At 43.1% G+C, this 21,861-nt stretch overlaps 1 protein-coding gene across 1 annotated transcript in view; it reads left to right on the top strand.

Moving 5' to 3' along the window:
• The window catches only part of cdk19 (cyclin dependent kinase 19), a 79,750-nt gene that overhangs the window by 42,617 nt on the left and 15,272 nt on the right, over positions 1-21,861 (top strand). Inside the window, exons 3-4 of the mRNA XM_080882374.1 lie at positions 16,959-17,069; positions 17,388-17,528. Coding sequence (XP_080738500.1) covers positions 16,959-17,069; positions 17,388-17,528 — 252 coding nt within the window. The remainder of the gene's footprint in view (positions 1-16,958; positions 17,070-17,387; positions 17,529-21,861) is intronic.

Here is a 21,861-nt window from a genome sequence, read left to right as displayed (position 1 = left end):
TAGTACAGCTGGACGCAGTAATGTGACATCACTGGGTGTCGTAAAAGGGGCTACGCATCGATAGTAGAAACATTGATCGGCAACCCTCTGATTGGTCGGCGAAAATGTCGACGGAGCGCGCTCGGCTCGGTATTTTTCGGCAGCAGAGCAAGAACTCTTGAGTGAGGGATTTCAGGAGTTTCAGAGTTTAATCAGAACGCAAGGGAACACTGCAAAGGCTGCAAAAGCAAGGAGCGAGGGCTGGCAGGAAGTTGCTGACAAATTAAACTCATAAGTAATTTAATAATAACAATAATAATGGAGTGGATTGATATAGCGCTTTTCAAGGCACCCAAAGCGCTTTACAATGCCACTATTCAGTCACTCTCACATTCACACACTGGCGGAGGCAGCTACAGTTGTAGCCACAGCTGCCCTGGGGCAGACTGACAGAAGCCAGGCTGCCATATCGCGCCATCGGCCCCTCTGGCCAACACCAGTAGGCGGTAGGGTAGATTTATTATATTACACTATATTATCCAATATTATATTACATTATATTATAATATGTTATATTTTATCCTCTTTCACATTAGAGCCACGACAGGACCCACTAGAACATGGGAACAGGTAAAAGTGAAATATAAGAATATTCTACAGAATGGTAATATTTATCACTTATATTGCTTTTAGTCTCTTGGAAAGAGACCCTGGAATAATCTGTTTGTTTATAACAGCAACCAAGAAAAGGGCAGAGCAACAAAAGACAGGTGGTGGTCCTGCACCCCCTCGTCAACAAGTTGGTTAAGTAAATAATACCCTCACGGGAAAATCGATATCTCTCTATGAGCACACTGTCGCGCTGAGCTAAAGGATCCTGTCTGTCCCGCAATATACGCTGAATTCTGAGGACTCTCCTTATCAATCTTGCACCTTCCGCAATGGGTGGCTCGCGTATACGGACAGGACATGGCTGCGACAGACTTCCCAAATCCACCTTCGCTTTTATAGCCGTGGTCTCTCATCTTGATTACACGAAGTAATTTACAATTGCTACTCTGAAATATGAATTAAATCTGTAATAATCACATACATGTAATAGAATGTTAATAGTACATTTCCCTTTTTTAGGAAATGACCTGTGTGAAATCAATAAATGGATCAGGTGCTGCATTGTCTTTAGTTACATTGATGTTATTTATTTATGGTGAAACAGTGGTGGAATATCGCTGTTGCTTTCGTATGAATGACGCGGGCATACCTGCGTGGCCGCGATCTAATCCTGTTTACATAAAGTAAACCTGCTCCCCAGCAGGTTTACGCTTACGGCTCTGTTGCTATGACAGCAAGTCCCGGATGGGCTTCGGGGAACCGAACGATCCAGGATCACGCGAAATCGTCAACAATCTCATCCAGCTAACTCACTTAGCGCGGTACGAAGAACAGGCCCCTGGTCTTTGCTGTTAATAGGGTGAAACTGTTTGATGGTGTTTAAACAGTTTTTCGGTGTCAACTGTAGAAAATAAGACCTGAGCATTATGACTGTTTTTGGTGATGATGTCAGAGAAATAGGACCTCCTTGCACTCCTCAGTTGTAAATTATAGTTGTGAAGTTTCTCTTTATAGATGTCATAATGAACCTGGAGATTTGTTTTTCTCCATCTGCGCTCGGCTTTCCTACACACTCCTTTTTCATTTTTCACCAGTGTGGAGTTTCTCCATGGAGACTTTTTCCTTCCAGAGATAACCTTCACTTTAATGGGAGCAATTGTGTCCATAACATTTAACATTTTAGCATTGAAGCTATTGACGAGCTCATTGACTGAACCTCTGGACAGGTTAGGTGTTAATGGGTTTAGGTATGGAATGATGTGGAAATGTTTAAGGTTAGGCATTCATTTTTGATGGTTAGGGTAATCAGCTAGGGAAAGCATGATGTAAATGAGATGTCCCCACAAGGATATAAATACATGTGAAGTGATGTGAAGACGTCCAGTACAAACTAGAGACGAATGAAAGATTAGTTTTGTATCTTTTTACATTCGAGAAATCTGTATCAAGTGTGTCTGTGTGTGTGTGTGTGTGAGTGAGTGGAACTTGTTAAAATGTTTGTAATTCTCTGAAACAGAAAATGGGACAAACTGTGACTGCAAGTGTCAAAACAAACATTTTTGAAATTCTACAAGCTGTAGGTGCAGATATGTGAAAAGGACTTGTTAAACACCACCGTGCAGTCTGCAGTGAACTAAAGGAATGTTTTAAAGAAGAGTGGGGTTAAATTCGTCCATGTTGTAAAGGATGGTTCTGCTGTTCAATCATGTGCAAGAAGTCCTGTGACAACATTCTTTTTCACATAACCATATAAATATTAATATATATATTTATTAGGGGTGCAACGATACACAAAATTCACGGTTCGGTTCGGTTCGATACTTTGGTGTCACGGTTCGATATTTTTTCGATACAAAAAAATGTTCATGCATTTTTAATTTGTCATTTATTAAAATTATAAATATATATTTTAACTCAAAAGTACAGTTTTTAAATTTAACCCTCACCCTTGTGCGTGTTTTTTATTTTGACAGCGAATGCGCACCTGCGGACCACTTATGTGCAGCCCTGGTTATTTAGCTCATCATATTGCAGCCACAGAAATTCTTTTGTCCATGAAACCATAAAGCTGCACTTTCTTTTTGCCTTATAGTCTGATTTGTCATAACTTCTCCGTTTTGTGGTAAGCTTTTCTTTGGCTGTCACTTCTTCACCCTGACCTGTCTTATTTGGCTCAGCAGAACTGAAATGCTTTTACACACGCACTCACATAAGCTCAGCGATTCTCTGCGCGATCAACCTCTCACATGTTTAAGCTGCGGGAGATTTCACTTGTCATGTTTGCATAGTAAGCTAACAATTAATAAGACGATGTCAGAGGAATTGGTGCACAAATTATCATCACTCACAGATCAGTGCTGTCGCTCTCTATACACAGTTCGCACGATTGCAAAGTGAAAGCAAAAAAACTAGCGCAAATTCAAACGCGATTTCAATATGTCACATATTGACAGTGGCTCACCGATGCCAATGACATAATTACCCAGCTACATTTCCGAAAGAATGCAAAAGCATTGACATATATTTTTCCTACAATAGCCCGACGGGCAGGGAAGAGATAGATTTTGGTAGCCCGACTGAAAAAATCGCTAGCTCCGGGACGTCGGGCTAGCGATATTGCAAGCCCTGTATCTGATTGAGGAATCACTCATCTTTGGAAAAGAGAGTTTATTACAGAGAAATGGCTCTTTCCAAAATAAAAGCTATACTATCCGCTTCTTCTGGGCTATATTCTCAGCAGCATAAGGAGAATCATGTGCTAACAGCTGTCTAAATGACTCGGCTAAAGTTAGTAGCATGCTTGCTTTTTTTTTCTGCTTCCACTTGTCTTTGCACTAGGATGATGTCGGCGTAAATGTGCAGTCATATTCGTTGTGTTCCCACTAGTGCTTTCAGGTTAATCTCGTTGAAATGACCTTAACGCCACAACACGGCAAATCTCCGTTAACGAGCTACCGCCGATCGCTCCGTGCATGGGGCTAGACGGCCAACACGTTAACGAGCTAACTGCGCTAACACACTAGTTCACACCAATGTAATTGAGCATTGCATGGCACATCCAACATACTGTTTTACTTTAGTCCATGACTCGCTTACCTTCAGGGTCATACGTCACATGAAAACCAAAATAATTCCAAACGCCAGATCTGAATGAGGGTGGGGGAGGTCCATCTTGCAAGGAGAGCTTAACTTCTGTCTCGCTAGCTTGCCCTGCGCTCTTCCTCCTGACTATGCTGTCTGTGTTGAGCGCTCAGTGGATCTGCGCTCGACAGTGCAGCCTAGGCGGAGTAGTCGAACACAGATTCACTGAGCGCTCAACACAGACAGCATCGTCAGAAGGAAAATTGATAAAATAAATTACAAATGTTGTATTGTTCGATACATATGCGTACCGAACCGAAAGCACTGTATCGAACGGTTCAATATTGATACGAATATCGTTGCACCCCTAATATTTATATAGCAATTTTTTAAATGAAGATGCTTTATATGATGACTTAAGAAGGTAATAGTAGTACAGTCCTATTCAGAAAGCAGTGTAACTGTGGATTTGTGTTAGTGGTTTCTCTGTGAAATTAGAGCTTTTCCCTGTGAGTGTATGACCCAGTTTGAAAGCCGTGAGGTATTTTAGCCTCAGCCTTAGTTACTCTTGGAGTGTGAATTAGAGGGCTGAAGCTGTACCTCCTTTTAGGTGTTTGATTTAAAAAACAAAAAACAAAAAACTACTTATGGCGGAAATGTGTTCTCATAGTGTTTAGTCTTACTCCCCAGTACATTTCCTTGATATTTACCTTTTGGTTTCAGGTCAGCCACTGTGTGCATCTGAATACTTTATTCTCTGTTTGTGATGGAGGTGAATGACAAAAACAGTTATGTTAGCATGCACTAATGAGTAATTCACCCTGTAGGTGAGAGTCATGTTTGAATTCAGTCTATTCGCTGACTGAAACACCCCGTGGGCCTGTCTAAAGGGCACGATTGATTAGGGCTGCTCGATTATGGCAAAAATGATAATCACGATTATTTTCACTGAAATTGAGATCTCGATTATTTGACGATATTTATTTAACCCTAACGACCTACTATAGAACCAAGTCCGCCAGAGCTTTTTTTTTTTACATGTTGTAAGATAAGATAAGATAGAACTTTATTAATCCCTCGGGTGGGTTCCTCTGGGAAATTCGACTTCCAAAAAAAGCACAGCAACGACCGAAGTTACAGTTACAGAATTTTTTTTTTATATATATATATATATATATATATATATATATATATATATATATATATATATATATATATATATATGCAGCTGGATAGCGTAGTGGTTAAACTACACGCCTTTGGAACAGAGGATCGCAAGTTCGATTCCTGCCTGGGGCGTCTGTATCCAGTAAGGGTCCTAAGGCTAGACCCCCTATGCTAAGCAAGCCTACCGCAGACATGAGCGAGACAGATAAATATGAAGGCATGCCGGCTCGGACGTCGCCCGGATCAACAAGGTCCGCATCAGGTGTTGAGGAACCAGGGCACCCTGACGAAAAGTGGGCTACTGGAAAGAGAAGGCATCGGTGGGCAAGAGACGAAAACAGGGCGTTGTTGGAATGCTACTACGCAAGTAACCCCGGCGGAAGGGGCTACATGAATAGGATGAGGGACCTATGGATTCTTCGATACCCAACATCCACAATGACGGCGAAACAACTAGTAGCTCAGTGTTCCAACATTCGAAAGAAGGGACTGCTCTCACAGCTAGAGATTGACGAGGTACAACACAAATGCTACGGCAAGGAGGAGTCAGGACGCCAGGTCAGGGGGGAGATATCATCACCCCCACCCGAGATTGGGTACATAGCCCCAAGTGCGATAGGAGAAGGATCATTGAGTGCGAGAGGAACTGACCTGAAAAATAGGATCATGGCCAAGCTTGAAACCTGGATCCCCCGTAGCCGGTTACCAAGATTACGTGAAGTACCCTCAGAAGGTCTGCTAGATGATGTTAATGCAGCACTACGGGCAATACCTACAACCACGATTACCGACACTAACAAGCTGATCTACAATACGGCAGCAGTGATCAGTGAGATGCTTGGCTACAAGTTGAACAGCCACAAGGGGCAGTACCCTCCATGGAGAAGGAGGCTAGAGGGCAAGATCAAAGTAGCACGGAGGGAGGTTAGCCAACTAACAGAGTTGCAGAAAGGTGCGACAAATAAGGTGCCTAAGAAATACAGCAAGCTGGCCATACCTGAGGCCTTGGAAACTGCCAAGCAAAGACTCACAGCCTTGGCCAGCCGCTTGAGGAGGTACACCAGAGAGATAGAAGGCAGGAGAATAAACCAGCTGTTCTCCACAGAACCAGCAAAGGTGTACTCTCAGTGGCAAGGGAACAATAATAATAAGAGAACAGCACCACCAAGGCTGGAGACGGAGCAATACTGGAAGAGCATATGGGAGAAGGATGCAACCCATAACGGCAATGCTCAGTGGCTAGTGGATCTGAGGGCAGACCACAGCGACCTCCCTGAACAGGGTCCAGTAACCATCACAGTGGCAGATATCCAAGAAAGGGTCTCCAGTATGAAGAGTTGGACAGCACCAGGGCCCGACATGGTTCACGCCTACTGGCTGAAGAAGCTGACTGCACTCCACGAGCGTCTGGCAGCACAAATGAACCAGCTGCTAGTTAACGAGAGACACCCGGAATGGCTAACTGAAGGTCGGACGGTCCTGATCCCCAAGGACCCCAAGAAGGGACCGGTCCCCTCCAACTACCGACCAATAACCTGCCTCAGTACTACATGGAAGCTCCTGTCAGGCATCATATCGGCTAAGATGAACAGGCACATGGGTCAATACATGAGCGGGACACAGAAAGGAATTGGCAAGAATACCAGAGGTGCAAAACACCAGCTACTGGTAGACAGAACAATCAGCCGAGACTGCAAGACCAGACTGACCAACCTGTGCACTGCCTGGATTGATTACAAGAAGGCCTATGACTCAATGCCCCACAGCTGGATACTGGAATGCCTAGAATTGTACAAGATCAATGGGACCCTAAGAGCCTTCATCAGGAACTCAATGGGGATGTGGCGTACAACACTAGAGGCCAACTCCAAGCCCATAGCACAAGTTACCATCAAGTGCGGGATCTACCAAGGAGATGCTCTGTCCCCACTGCTGTTCTGCATAGGCCTGAACCCCCTCAGTGAGATCATTAACAAGACTGGCTACGGATACCGACTATGGAACGGAGCAGTTGTCAGCCACCTCCTGTACATGGATGACATCAAGCTGTATGCCAAGAGTGAACGAGACATCGATTCACTGATCCACACTACCAGGCTATACAGCAATGACATTGGAATGTCGTTCGGACTGGAGAAGTGTAGTCGGATGGTAACAAAGAGAGGGAAGGTAGTCAGAACTGAGGGGATTGAACTACCAGAAGGCAACATTGCAGACATAGAGGACAGTTACAAGTACCTGGGGATCCCGCAGGCAAATGGGAACCATGAAGAGGCCGCTAGAAAGGCTGCAACCACCAAGTACCTGCAGAGGGTCAGGCAAGTCCTGAGGAGTCAGCTGAATGGTAAGAACAAGATCCGGGCCATCAACACATACGCCCTGCCCGTGATCAGGTACCCTGCTGGGGTAATAGGCTGGCCAAAGGAGGAGATAGAAGCCACTGACATAAAGACAAGAAAGCTCCTGACCATGCATGGAGGGTTTCACCCCAAGTCCAGCACCCTGAGGCTGTACGCTAAGCGGAAGGAAGGGGGCCGGGGACTGGTGAGTGTCAGCACCACAGTCCAGGATGAGACAAGGAACATCCAAGAATACATTGGGAAGATGGCCCCAACTGACCGAGTGCTCAGTGAATACCTCAGGCAGCAGAAACCCAAGAAAGAGGAGGGAGACGAGGAACCATCATGGAAGGACAGGCCCCTGCACGGTATGTACCACCGGCAGATAGAGGAGGTGGCTGATATCCAGAAATCCTACCAGTGGCTGGACAAAGCTGGACTGAAAGACAGCACAGAGGCACTAATCATGGCAGCACAAGAACAAGCTCTGAGTACAAGATCCATAGAGGCTGGGGTCTATCACACCAGGCAAGACCCCAGGTGCAGGCTGTGTAAAGATGCCCCAGAGACAATCCAGCACATAACAGCAGGGTGCAAGATGCTAGCAGGCAAGGCATACATGGAACGCCATAACCAAGTGGCCGGCATAGTGTACAGGAACATCTGTGCTGAGTATAACCTAGAAGTCCCGAGGTCAAAATGGGAGATGCCCCCAAGGGTGGTGGAGAATGACCGAGCTAAGATCCTGTGGGACTTCCAGATACAGACGGACAAAATGGTGGTGGCTAACCAACCGGACATAGTGGTGGTAGACAAACAGAAGAAGACGGCCGTAGTGATCGATGTAGCGGTTCCGAATGACAGCAATATCAGGAAGAAGGAACACGAGAAGCTGGAGAAATACCAAGGGCTCAGAGAAGAGCTCGAGAGGATGTGGAGGGTGAAGGTAACGGTGGTCCCCGTGGTAATCGGAGCACTAGGTGCGGTGACTCCCAAGCTAGGCGAGTGGCTCCAGCAGATCCCGGGAATAACATCGGAGATCTCTGTCCAGAAGAGCGCAGTCCTGGGAACAGCTAAGATACTGCGCAGGACCCTCAAGCTCCCAGGCCTCTGGTAGAGGACCCGAGCTTGAAAGGATAAACCGCCCGCAGGGGCGTGCTGGGTGTTTTTTTATATATATATATATATATATATATATATATATATATATATATATATATATATATATATACACACACACACACACACACACACACATATAAATACAGAGACAAATATAAATAAAATATACAAAGGGGATAAATAGAATAAATAGGAATAAAAAATAAAAATACAAGTGAATTGCACATTTCAAGTATTGAGTCTATTGCACTGTTGACTATTTACAAAAAGTATTGCACAAGGTATTGTACAGTGAGGTGAAGAGGCACTACAGCTTAGTTGTTCCCCCCTCCTTTGTCCTCCTGTTTCCCCTCCCTCTCCCCTCCAGAGAGGAGTTAAACAGTCTGATGGCGTGTGGGACAAAGGAGTTTTTAAGTCTGTTAGTTCTTGTCTTGGGGAGAAGCAACCTGTCACTGAACAGACTCTTCTGATTGTTTATGGCCGTGTGTAGAGGATGCCCAGCATTGTTCATAATGTCCAGCAGTTTCTTTAATGTCCTTTTCTCTGCCACTGTCACCAGAGTGTCCAGCTTCATGCCGACCACAGAGCTAGCCTTCCTGATCAGTTTCTCCAGCCTGGATGAGTCCCTCTTTGCTGTGCTGCTCCCCCAGCACACCACAGCATAGAAAAGTACTCCAGCAACCACTGACTGGTAAAACATCCTCAGGAGCTTCCTGCAGATGTTAAAAGACCTCAGCCTCCTGAGGAAGTACAGTCGGCTTTGGGCTTTTTTATACAGGTGCTCTGTGTTGCATGACCAGTCCAGTTTATTGTCCACCCACAGCCCGAGGTACTTGTACTTGTTGACCACCTCCACCTCCTCCCCCTCTATCTGAACCGGCAGTGGACCTGCTCTAGACCTCCCGAAGTCCACAACCAGTTCCTTAGTCTTTGAGGTGTTGAGTTGCAGGTGGTTTGTGTGACTCCATGCGACAAAGTTCCTCACCAGACTTCTGTACTTCTCTTCCTGATACACCCCATGATGGCTGTGTCGTCTGCAAACTTCTGAATATGGCATAATTCAGAGTTGTAGCAGAAGTCAGAGGTGTACAGGGTGAAGAGAAGAGGGGACAGCACAGTTCCCTGTGGTGCTCCTGTGCTGCTGACCACTGTGTCAGACGTGATGTCCTTCAGCCTGACGTACTGTGGTCTGTCGGTGAGGTAGTCGGAGATCCAAGCCACCAGGCAGGGGTCCACCTCCATCCTGTTCAGTTTTTCCTGAAGCATACAGGGCCGGATGGTATTAAAGGCACTGGAAAAGTCAAGAAACAGGATCCTGACCGTGCCTTTTCCCCCATCCAGGTGTGAGTGGGCTCTGTGTAGGAGGTACAGGATGGCATCCTCCACTCCGACACCCGCCTTGTATGCAAACTGTAGTGGGTCCTGGGCATGTTGTACCTGTGGTCGGAGGAGGTTGAGGAAGAGCCGCTCTAGAGTCTTCATAAGATGTGACGTCAGTGCCACCGGTCGGAAGTCATTCAGCTCATTGGGCCGGTTCTTTTTGGGGACCGGGACGATGCAGGATGTCTTCCATAGGGCGGGCACTCTCCCCAGTCGCAGACTGAGGTTGAAGACTCGTTGTAGCGGCTCCCCAAGTTCAGCAGCACACGCCTTAAGCATCCTAGGACACACCTTGTCTGGGCCTGCTGCCTTTCTGGGGCGAAGCTTCCTCAGTTGCCTCCTGACCTGATCCACTGTGACACTGGGAGATGTTTGGGAGGAGGGGAGGGGGGGGAGATGTCTTGCTGCTGAGAGAGGGATTGGAGGAGGGGGGTGTCATGGTGTCAGGAAGGGGGGGAAGCGAGGGAGGCAGGAGAGTGGGGAGAGGACTCTGTAGTGAAGGTGAGGGTGAGGGTGGGGGGGTTGTGGGCTGGTCAAACCTGTTGAAGAAGTTGTTGAGTTCGTTTGCCTTCTCCACAGTCCCCCCCACTGTGCTTTTCTTGGTGTTGTGGCCTGTGATGGTTTTCACACCATTCCAGACCTCCCTCATATTGTTCCTCTCCAACTTCTGCTCCACCTTCCTCCTGTAGGTGTCCTTTGCTTCCCTCAGGCAGCGTTTCACCTCCCGCTGTGCTGCTTTCATCTCCTCCTTCACTTTGCTCCTGAAAGCCTTCTTCTTCATGTTGAGGACAGCTTTGACTTCCTGTGTTACCCACGGTTTGTTATTAGGATAACACCTAATAGTGTAGTGCCATTTGTGGGAGCATTTCAAGTTGCTATACAACTGTTATAGCCCATATTTTAATAATATATATGCATTAAGTCCATAGTAACTACATTAATTGCAAAAAAGTGCAATAAACTACAAAACAATTAAAAATCGTTTTTGTTTTTGTTTTTTTACATATACTTCTACTTGGAGAAATTTAAGAGATTTATCCCTCAAAACTTTAAATACAAAAAAGTTGCAAAAAATAGTTTACAACAACAGGAAATTTATTTTGAGTGTCTTCATAGTTTTATTTTGGAGATACACCAATTTTTATATACTGCAGGAAAAACAAAAAAACAATCCTATGATGCAAATTTGCAAAGAAAACAGCATGTGCATCAAAATAAACCATTTCCAGCAGTGCAATTCGAGTTCTAAGCATCACAGAAACTATTCAGAAAAGTCAAACATGACTTATAAAAACACCAGTATAGGCTTTTAAGGCCTACAAGTAAAAAACTACATTTTCTGGGAAAATGACGTCACTTCCGGTTTCGGGCAGGAAATGGCAGACATGCCATAGTTCGCGCTGATGCCTGTTTCACTGTGTTAGGAACAGCTGATCAGATCGGCAAAGCGTGTTTCTGGAATATTATGTTTTTGTTCCTGCAAGCGCTTTTTATGCAATTTTTGCAAAGCTATATGTGGAAGGAAACCGTGACCGAGGACAAGCTGATGGCATAAGATGTAAGTACAACTCCTTCGGTTTAATATGCAAAAAATATTATTGCGCTAGCTTACACGGTTCAGGTTCTACAGGGATTTAAAAATAGTTACACAAAACGGAGCGTGCAGCTCTGACCGGCTTTAAAGGGTTAACAATAACAATGTATTGAATAATGACTTTAAAAAAATAATATAAAATAGTGTGCAACACCACTGAAGGTTTTTTTTACCCCTCTTTTCAACCAAGGCAGTCACTCTCCTCTCCAAATAACTTCTGCTTAGCTTTCCGAGTTTCCCTCGGGTCCTCTTAATCAGCGGTCTCCACCCTTTTTTGCGCCACGGAACGGTTTATGCCCGACAATATTTTCACAGACCGGCCTTTAAGGTGTCGCGGATAAATGAGGGAGGGGCTAATAATCAGCTCAGTCATTTTTAATGATCGTTGAAAGCCCAGATCGTAATTGTGATTAAAATTCGATTAATTGAGCAGCCCTACGATTGATTATGGATTGTCCATGATGGGTCAGCAAATAGGATAGTCCAAATGGGAGTTAGTGAAATCAATGAGCTGCTTAAAGTAGCAGCGCTTGAATGATGTGGAAATGTGCACTGCGTTAGCCAGCCGTTCACACTAATCACACTTTTGTCCCTGAAACTTCTAGCCAATGCAAATATCACTAAATATAATTTTATTTGTATATATCAGGTCAAGCGAATGTGATTTGAGTTAATATGATGAGTTAATATGTAAATTGATCCATCATTTTTCCTAACCACTTACCCAACTAAAGTGGGACCACAAAGAGAGGGTTCCAATACTGATCCGACATCTTTGAGCAAGAGACTGATAATCAGTCCTTTATATTTAAGTCAACATCAAGCTTAAACCGTGTTTTGCTGATTTGTCATCTGTATTATACTGGAACTAAAAAAGTGGGATTGATGCTTCCCTAGACCTAATTTTGGTTTTTAAGTCTGAAGCCTCAGATGGATTTTGAAGAGCGGTGAAAAAAAGAAAAAATTTCAAAAACCTTTCAACACTTTAATGGTCTAAACACAAACTGTCACAAAGAGAGCTGGAGGTGTATTTATTTCTTTTTTCTTATCTTTGGTGTCCTGTAAATTTTGGTTACTCGTTCATGTAGTTTGAATGAGTTGTTTTTGAAAACACTCCAACCCACAACACAAGCACTGTCACATTCAGTGCTTAGAGTTGTCCTCTTTGCCTCTTTGCTCATGAGCTGTATTTGAGACATTTAAGGAATATCTATAAATTGTATCTATAGACTAAGCTATAATCTCTAGAGCATTGTGTGTGTGTATTAATATCTTTGTGGGTACCAGAAATTAGAAGTTTACTATACTAGACAAACAGCCCTTATGGGGACCAAAATCCCAGTTCCCAGTTTGAAGGCATTTTTGATACTCAAAATGCGGTTTTAGTTACAGTTACAGTTAGGGTTACAATTAGGTTAGGGATAGGTTTAGGCAAGGCAAGGAAAGTTTATTTATATAGCACAATTCAACAACAAGGTGATTCAAAGTGCTTCACAGAGACATTAAAAACAAAAACAAATAAAAAGCATGATTTAAAATTGATTAAAAAAACAGATAAAATCAGAACAGTAGATAAAATCAGTAGTTAAAATGTAAGTTTTGAAATTTAAGCTTAAAAGTGTGGATTTGGTGTTTTATTCAAATGCAGCTGAGAACAGGTGAGTCTTCAACCTGGATTTAAATAAACTGAGTGTTTCAGGTGATCTGAGGCTTTCTGGGAGTTTGTTCCAGATATATGGAGCATAAAAGCTGAATGCAGCTTCTCCGTGTCTGGTTCTGACTCAGGGAACTGATAAAAGACCGGATCCAGATGACCTGAGGGATCTGGGAGGTTCATACTGGGTCAGGAGGTCACTGATGTATTTTGGTCCTAAACCATTCAGAGCTTTATGGACCAGCATCAGAACTTTAAAGTCTATCCTCTGACGGACAGGCAGCCAGTGTAAGGACCTCAGAGCTGGACTGATGTGGTCCACTTTTTTGGTCTTAGTGAGGACTCGAGCAGCAGAGTTCTGAATGAGCTGCAGCTGTCTGACTGATTTTTTTTAGGTAGACCTGTAAAGATGCTGTTACAGTAGTCAAGCCTGCTAAAGATGAATTCATAGACTAGTTTTTCCAGGTCCTGTTGAGACATCAGATCTTTTATCCGTGATATATTCTTGAGGTGATAGTAAGCCGATTTTGTTATTGTCTTAATGTGTTTTTCTACGTTTAGGTCTGCATCCATCACTACACCCAAATTTCTCGCCTGGTTTGTGGTTTTTAGGTGTATAGATTGAAGTGCTCTGGTGACCTGTAATTGTTTTTCTTTGGCACCAAAGACTATTACTTCAGTTTTGTTTTTGTTTAGCTGGAGAAAACTGTGGCACAACCAGTCATTAATTTCCTCAATGCATTTATCAAGAGCCTGTACAGGGCCTCGGTCTCCTGGTGACATTGTGATATATATTTGTGTGTCATCTGCATAGTTATGCTATGATAGTTTATTTTGTTGTTCTTTATAATCTGTGCCAGTGGGAGCATGTAAATGTTAAACAGAAGGGGTCCCAAGATGGAACCTTGGGGAACTCCTCATGCGATACTTGTCTGCTCAGATGTGAAGTTACCTATTGATACAAAGTATTTCCTGTTTTCTAAGTATGTTTTGAACCAGTTTAGTACAGTTCCTGAAAGACCTGCCCAGTTCTCCAGTCGAGTAATATGTTGTGGTCAACTGTATCAAATTCTGCACTGAGATCCAGTAAAACTAAGACTTGCAAAGAAAAGCATCTGGACTTCTTTAAATTACTTGAAGACGTTTCACCTCTCATCCGAGAAGCTTCTTCAGTTCTAAGGTCAAATGGTGGAGAGTCCCAGATATAAACCTAGTGGGAGTATTAAGATGCAGATGGACTGCTGAGTCTTGTCCTGTGGAGGTGGCTCTTCTGTGTTGTGCACGTTTTGATAGCCGCACTCAAAACGTGCGGCTATCCTAAATGGGCGTTCTTAAAGTCTGCATATTAAGGATAAAGGACACTCTTTCGAGGATGCCAATGTTCACATTTTGGACAGAGAGGACAGATGGTTTGAAAGAGGAGTGAAAGAAGCCATCTATGTCCACTGTGAGCGACCATCTTTGAAAAGAGGCGGTGGTTTACGACACCAACTCTCTTCCATCTATAATCCAGTTTTGAATTCCCTTCCCAGACGCCTTAACGCCCACTCACATCCTGGGCCATCTGATCTCAGGAATTCGCATGATAAGGTGGGGCCAGATTTCACAATGAACTCACCCGAAACTCTGGCTGATTGGGACCCACACCCAGTTTCACACCTTGGCTCAGGCGATTGGAGGATCATCAGGGGGTCCTTTTGTCCCTCTGTGGGGGGTTACTCCCACTAGGTTTATATCTGGGACTCTCCACCATTTGACCTTAGAACTGAAGAAGCTTCTCGGATGAGAGGTGAAATGTCTTCAAGTAACTTAAAGAAGTCCAGACGCTTTTCTTTGCAAGCTCCTTTGACTACAATGACCTGGATGACTGAGAACCTTCACAGACATAAAACTAAGACTGTCATTTTTCCACTGTCTGTATTCAGACATATGTCATTAAACACTTTGGTCAGAGCGGTTTCAGTGCTGTGGTTCTGTCTAAAACCTGCAGTTATTCTGTTTTAAGAAGTAATTGAGCTGTTGAGAAACTGCTTTTTCAATGATCTTACTTAAAAATGGGAGATTTGAGATCGGCCTGTAGTTGTTCATTTGCGTCTTGTCAAGATTGTCCTTTTTCAGTATAGGTTTAATTACAGCAGTTTTTAGTGGTTCTGGAAACACACCTGACATTAAAGAAAGGTTGACGATCAGTAACAGGTCTGACTCCAAAGTCTTTGAGACCTTTTTGAAAAAACTTGTTGGCAGGACATCTAAACAGCAAGAGGAGGAGTTCAGTTGACCTAAGATGTCCTCCAGGTCTTTGCTGTTAATAGGGTGAAACTGTTTGATGGTGTTTAAACAGTTTTTCGGTGTCAACTGTAGAAAATAAGACCTGAGCATTATGACTGTTTTTAGTGATGATGTCAGAGAAATAGGACCTCCTTGCACTCCTCAGTTGTAAATTATAGTTGTGAAGTTTCTCTTTATAGATGTCATAATGAACCTGGAGATTTGTTTTTCTCCATCTGCGCTCAGCTTTCCTACAGTCTCCTTTTTTATTTTTCACCAGTGTGGAGTTTCTCCATGGAGATTTTTTCCTTCCAGAGATAACCTTCACTTTAATGGGAGCTATTGTGTCCATAACATTTAACATTTTAGCATTGAAGCTATTGACGAGCTCATTGACTGAACCTCTGGACAGGTCAGGTGTTAATGGGTTTAGGTATGGAATGATGTGGAAATGTTTAAGGTTAGGCATTCATTTTTGATGGTTAGGGTAATCAGCTAGGGAAAGCATGATGTAAATGAGATGTCCCCACAAGGATATAAATACATGTGAAGTGATGTGAAGACGTCCAGTACAAACTAGAGACGAATGAAAGATTAGTTTTGTATCTTTTTACATTCGAGAAATCTGTATCAAGTGTGTCTGTGTGTGTGTGTGTGAGTGGAACTTGTTAAAATGTTTGTAATTCTCTGAAACAGAAAATGGGACAAACTGTGACTGCAAGTGTCAAAACAAACATTTTTGAAATTCTACAAGCTGTAGGTGCAGATATGTGAAAAGGACTTGTTAAACACCACCGTGCAGTCTGCAGTGAACTAAAGGAATGTTTTAAAGGAGAGTGGGGTTAAATTCGTCCATGTTGTAAAGGATGGTTCTGCTGTTCAATCATGTGCAAGAAGTCCTGTGACAACATTCTTTTTCACATGACCATATAAATATTAATATATATATTTATATAGCAATTTTTTAAATGAAGATGCTTTATATGATGACTTAAGAAGGTAATAGTAGTACAGTCCTATTCAGAAAGCAGTGTAACTGTGGATTTGTGTTAGTGGTTTCTCTGTGAAATTAGAGCTTTTCCCTGTGAGTGTATGACCCAGTTTGAAAGCCGTGAAGTATTTTAGCCTCAGCCTTAGTTACTCTTGGAGTGTGAATTAGAGGGCTGAAGCTGTACCTCCTTTTAGGTGTTTGATTTAAAAAACAAAAAACAAAAAACTACTTATGGCAGAAATGTGTTCTCATAGTGTTTAGTCTTACTCCCCAGTACATTTCCTTGATATTTACCTTTTGGTTTCAGGTCAGCCACTGTGTGCATCTGAATACTTTATTCTCTGTTTGTGATGGAGGTGAATGACAAAAACAGTTATGTTAGCATGCACTAATGAGTAATTCACCCTGTAGGTGAGAGTCATGTTTGAATTCAGTCTATTCGCTGACTGAAACACCCCCGTGGGCCTGTCTAAAGGGCACGATAATGTAATTACCCATCATCCCTTGTCTTTTTTGGGGGCAATTCAAGATTATTTAAGGTGTGTGAGGACAGGCGACACTTTGTTCTTGTCTACCATTTTACTTTTATTCCTCCGGCTCCTTTTTGCTGTTTTCTTGAAGATGCAAAAGTTAACATTTTTTTCTGTCACGACAGCTCTTATTTCTTGATTTTGTGCTTTTCGCCACTTGTTACATCGTTATCAGATGAGCATATGTGATGCACAAACCTGACATCAAACATTAATCAGACCTTTCCACTGTGTGTTCCAGCTGTTACGAGAACTGAAACACCCAAATGTGATCGCCCTCCAGAAAGTGTTCCTGTCCCACAGTGACAGAAAGGTCTGGCTCCTCTTTGACTACGCCGAACACGACTTGTGGGTGAGTCTCTGCGCCATTACTTCTAGCAAGAACTGTTCATATGATTAATGAATGACAGAAAACCTCGTGCTACAGAAACGGTTACCTAATGATGTTTACATTAAGATTCAGCACTGTGCCCTAAACCGTTAATATTGTGTATAAACAGCAGCCGCAGTGTCTCTGGATTGTTACAAATGTTTTATTTGTTCACTCATATTTTTGGTGCTCTGGGGAAAGTATGAAAAGGAGACAACTGGAGGTGGTTTTGTAGATATTGTGTTTATTCCATCTGATGAGGCATGCATAAGTGAGGCAAACCCTTTCTTTGCTTCACAGCACATCATCAAGTTCCACCGCGCCTCCAAGGCCAATAAGAAGCCTATGCAGCTGCCCCGAGGGATGGTGAAGTCTCTCTTGTATCAGATCCTGGATGGGATCCATTACCTCCATGCCAACTGGGTGCTCCACAGGGATCTGGTGAGTGGCTATATTAGCTTCAGTGCTCTCATTTCCCTTTACAGACACTTACCCACTCCATACATATGTTTCCAAAGGCATTGTGATTAACCAAGGTTATTAAAATTGAGAAACTGAAAGGAAATGCTAGGTATGAAGTTAAATATAATAACATACTTCCTTCTTTTATCTGAAACAACAAAGAACCCCACCACCACCACGTATTTTTATAAATAAAAAAACAAACTCAAACTGCTCAAACTACTAAAGCTAAGCAGTTTGAAAAGCTAAAAATCCACTGATACTGGAAGTAAAACCTTCCTGCAACAGGTGTTAGATAACAATTAGGAAATGAAAATAAAATAGTGTGACTATCTTACTGTTAGGAATGAAAATTTAGGGAGAAAATATCTGAACCTCTTATCTGAAGGCTGTCCACTCTACTATATCTACTGCTCACAGAACTCGTTCCCACGGAACGATTCCACCGAGCAGAGCTGTGTTATTTCACTGCCTTTCGTTGTTATGTCTTCGTGTGATGTGTTATGATGATTTTATTTGTTGGAAGAAGCACAATGACCTGAACTCTGAGTGCTTTCTGACTCCCGTCTACCCTTTAACCTGGTTCCAACACACACGTGGTTCCTGTGAGACTCTGTTCTCCTCGCTTTTCCCACAGGGCTTTGGTTGAAGGGAGGTCGCTGTGTATATTACCTGATTTCTGACAATCTGTTTGGAGATACAATTTTGTTATGCTAGTACCACCGAAAAGAACCAGTCAACGTGGCTCCAGGCACCTTCTGAGAAAACAGATCTGTCACATGTTAAAGAAAGAAAAAGCAGAACTGGAACAATTTCCAACATATGACTCAGCACTGCAAACTCCCACAGCCCATCTGTAAGTGCATCTCCCCTGCCTCTCTCTGCCTCCCTGCATCTGTCACTCACCACTGAGGACCATGTGCACTTTTGCTTGTGGATGAAAAAGTATAATTAACCAAACAGCAGATTATGTGGTGAAACTTTGATTTGATTACTGCCATTGCTGCTTTGACGTCAGATGGGCTGCACTGAGTCCTTTTTCCAGATAATGCTCTGGTAAGACTGGCTCACTGAGATTACACTGTTTAAGCGAAAGTTAGCTAAGCTTTTGGCTTTAGATAAATCAGGTTCAGAAGTCAAAGGGCAGAGCTCCCAAACAGTTCAAGCATCTGTCTATGGGTTCCGTTTTCTTTATGTCCGGTTGTCAACTCTTACGTAATCCCAAACGATCCTTTGTAGTCATGTGGTGTCTTGACAGCACATTATGCAAACCTGAACGGATCAAGTAGGTATTTCAGTCTGTTGGTGATCCACAAGGTATCTATAAAAGTTTCTACAGTTTGGATGCTGTAAATGCGTCAGTGACGAGACCATAAATGTTTGTGTTCTCAGCCAGTCATGTTATGGCTCCTCACATGTGTTTGTACTGTGGACAGCCCACTGACGTACTCATGTGCACCTATGATGAGAAGGTCCCAGCATGTAAGCTGTAAACTGTCCACTGCAGCAGCTGTTTGTTGTCCTCATTCATGCTTTTTTCTCCTTTGATGTTTCTTTTTGTTCGGGCCAACCTTTTTACCAGTCAGGATTAAATCTATGAATAGTGTCTTTGCTGAGGGTTATAGCTATCCATAGCCTCTGCTCTAGTTGACTTCATCATCTGTTTGCTTAGTCCGGCATTAATCCTGCACACCCTCACTTCACTCAACAGAAACATGCCATATTTGCTGTTATGTTGTATACAGTGGCCTTTGCCTCAGTTGTCAGATAAATCACACCTTAAAAACAAGACCCTGGGGTAAAAAAGAAAGAAAGAAAAGAAAACAACAACAAACAACTCCAACAAAATTCAGGATTCTTTGTGTGAATCCTATGAAACAGACCATTTAGATAAAATACAAAACACGGTAGTATTAAATTCCTCCTTACAAGGAGGGATGGGAATTGATAGGAATTTAGCAATTCCGATTCCATTGTCAATATCACTTATCAATCCTCATTGGCTCCACTTTGCGAGTTGCCCCCATCTCTAAGCAGCATATCAGTGACGTTACACTCATGCAAATCATTACATGCTTCGTGGATGTTGGAGGTATTTCTCTTCCCTCTCTTTAACAATATAAACCTACAGGCTACAGCCCCACACACCAACACCTCATCTACCTATATAAGTAGACTCATGATCTTTTTTCTTAGAATTTAGGTATGAAAACAAAGCCGACAGCACAGAGCAAAGATGAAAACCAGCACTTTAAAGCGATCACCAGAGTGATTCTATTTTAGAAACATGAACAGGTAGAAATGGAGGCTACAGGCTTCAGTTTGTTACCCTTTGAAGTTCAGCAGTGGCTGATTTCGCCACAAATGACGGCTCACTTTATCGCAGTGCTGGGCTGGGGTCAGCATTTACTCAGCTTTAACACCACTCTGGGCTCTTGGCTAACTTAGTGTTAGCATGCTGTCTGTGCAGGTGTAAGGTGTTAGCAGTTGTTTCTGTCCTGGAGCAGTCTCCACTTTGCCATCGCGCTCTCATTCTATAGTGTAATAAAAATAAAAGTAATGTAAACTGTGCCACTTTTTCCCTGCTGGAGACACAGCTGATTGTAGTGACAGTCTAAGAACCGATAACCTTATAATTCCTTTTACTGAGATGATAATTATTATTCTGTTACTGATAAATTAAAACACTGCAGTGAAAAAGTAGCTGGAAGTGCACAGGAAGAATCGCCACTGCTGAACAGGACAATCACAATAGCTGCGGGCTGCGTCGACCTAATGTTGTGCTACAACCTGATGAGGGTGCACATCAGCTTACGTTGTAGATTATGGCGTAGACTTACTGCTGAAGCATAAATCAGGTGTTAGAACAGCAAACTACAATTGTTTTCGTTATTTGTTCCCTTGATTAGGCCTGCAGCAAGAAATAAAACAAGGTGAAACAACCAGTTAGAGCTGCCGAGTATACGCTGTGCTGTAGTGTGTTTGAACTAGCAACCCTCCATCAAATCATGCACTCACAGTGTGCCAGCATGGCTTTAGTAGTCTCTGTTGCTCACAGCAGTTGCCATAGTAGGAAAAACACAAGTGTTAGTAGTAACATTAATGTTGACTCTGTGAGCCTGAAACATGTCTTCAGTAAAAGACAGGCTCTTAAAATAACGTGTCAGGATGTTTCGTACAGACTTTTATTTTGTAGCACTTTGTAAATTTGTGGAAACCTTAAGCACCAAAGTTCATAATATACACAATATGAATTCTCTTACAGTAGCTGTGTGGATGTTTTGGCTCTCTTAAGGTCACACCAGTCTTATCTACACACCAACATTTCCGGCCCCTCGATTATTTTCGCTGCAGCCGTTATTTTGCTGTCTCTCTGCCAGGGCTTCCTGCCATTGTTGCCACATAACCTCACTCGTAAATTTCATTCTTGTCTCTTGTCATCGGTGAGATTAGCGTCTTTTGTGCAGGTGCCTGGCTCTGTGTCGGGTCTCTGCGCGGGCATGAGAAATAACAACTGAAATTAGAGAGACTGCTCGTAGCAAACATGATGCTACGTTATGGAAAAATCTACCCAAGGCCTCTTACTGCTGTCTAAGTAGATGTGAAAGTCTTCCCATGAGCTGTATTGTGAATACATGCGAGGGGAGGAGCAGACATGTATTGTGCCACACAGGGAACGGTTTTCCTGCCCACTGTATCTTTAACAGCTGCAATAGTTCTGCTGTTGCATAAGCATGTCTTTGTGCTTGAGTGTAGCATGCTCTGACTCTCTGGAAAGCATCCATGTACTGTGCATTGCACTGTCACAAAGCCCATCCCCCATTTACTCTTGCAGTTACTCCTCTGTCGTCGTCCACCCCCACCCCCCACCCCCCAATCAGAGGTGCTTGCCGTCTTATGTAAGATGATGTCAAGCCCACCGCTCTGCACAGATAGCTGATTCAAGAACCTGACTCTGCAAGCCAAAGCAAAAGGCATGCATTTCCATGGACTGTACCAATAATCACTTAAGAGAGGGGTGGTGTGTGTTAGGGTATTACTGAAGGTCATCTGTTATAGTAACCAGCAGTGCTATACTACATGCATATTACTGGGTGGGTGGCTGTAAGAAACTCATCATGCAAGGCGTGGAATTCTACACAACCACATTTTTTTTTCAGTGTCTAAAGTGGGAAAGTGAACCGTGTGTGCTTGCACTGAGAAGTTTGCTTTAGTTTTCATTTACTTCTATTATTACCAAGAGGTATTTAATCCAGTGACACGAGTAAAACAATGTAATCTGTACTCAGCATCTGTGTTTTGCACTAAAACT

This window comes from Rhamphochromis sp. 'chilingali', assembly GCF_963969265.1.
Source record: "Rhamphochromis sp. 'chilingali' genome assembly, chromosome: 5".
Taxonomy (NCBI): Eukaryota; Metazoa; Chordata; class Actinopteri; order Cichliformes; family Cichlidae; genus Rhamphochromis; species Rhamphochromis sp. 'chilingali'.
The sequence above is the reverse complement of the archived record's forward strand: the minus strand, read 5'-3'. Positions and strand labels throughout refer to the sequence as shown.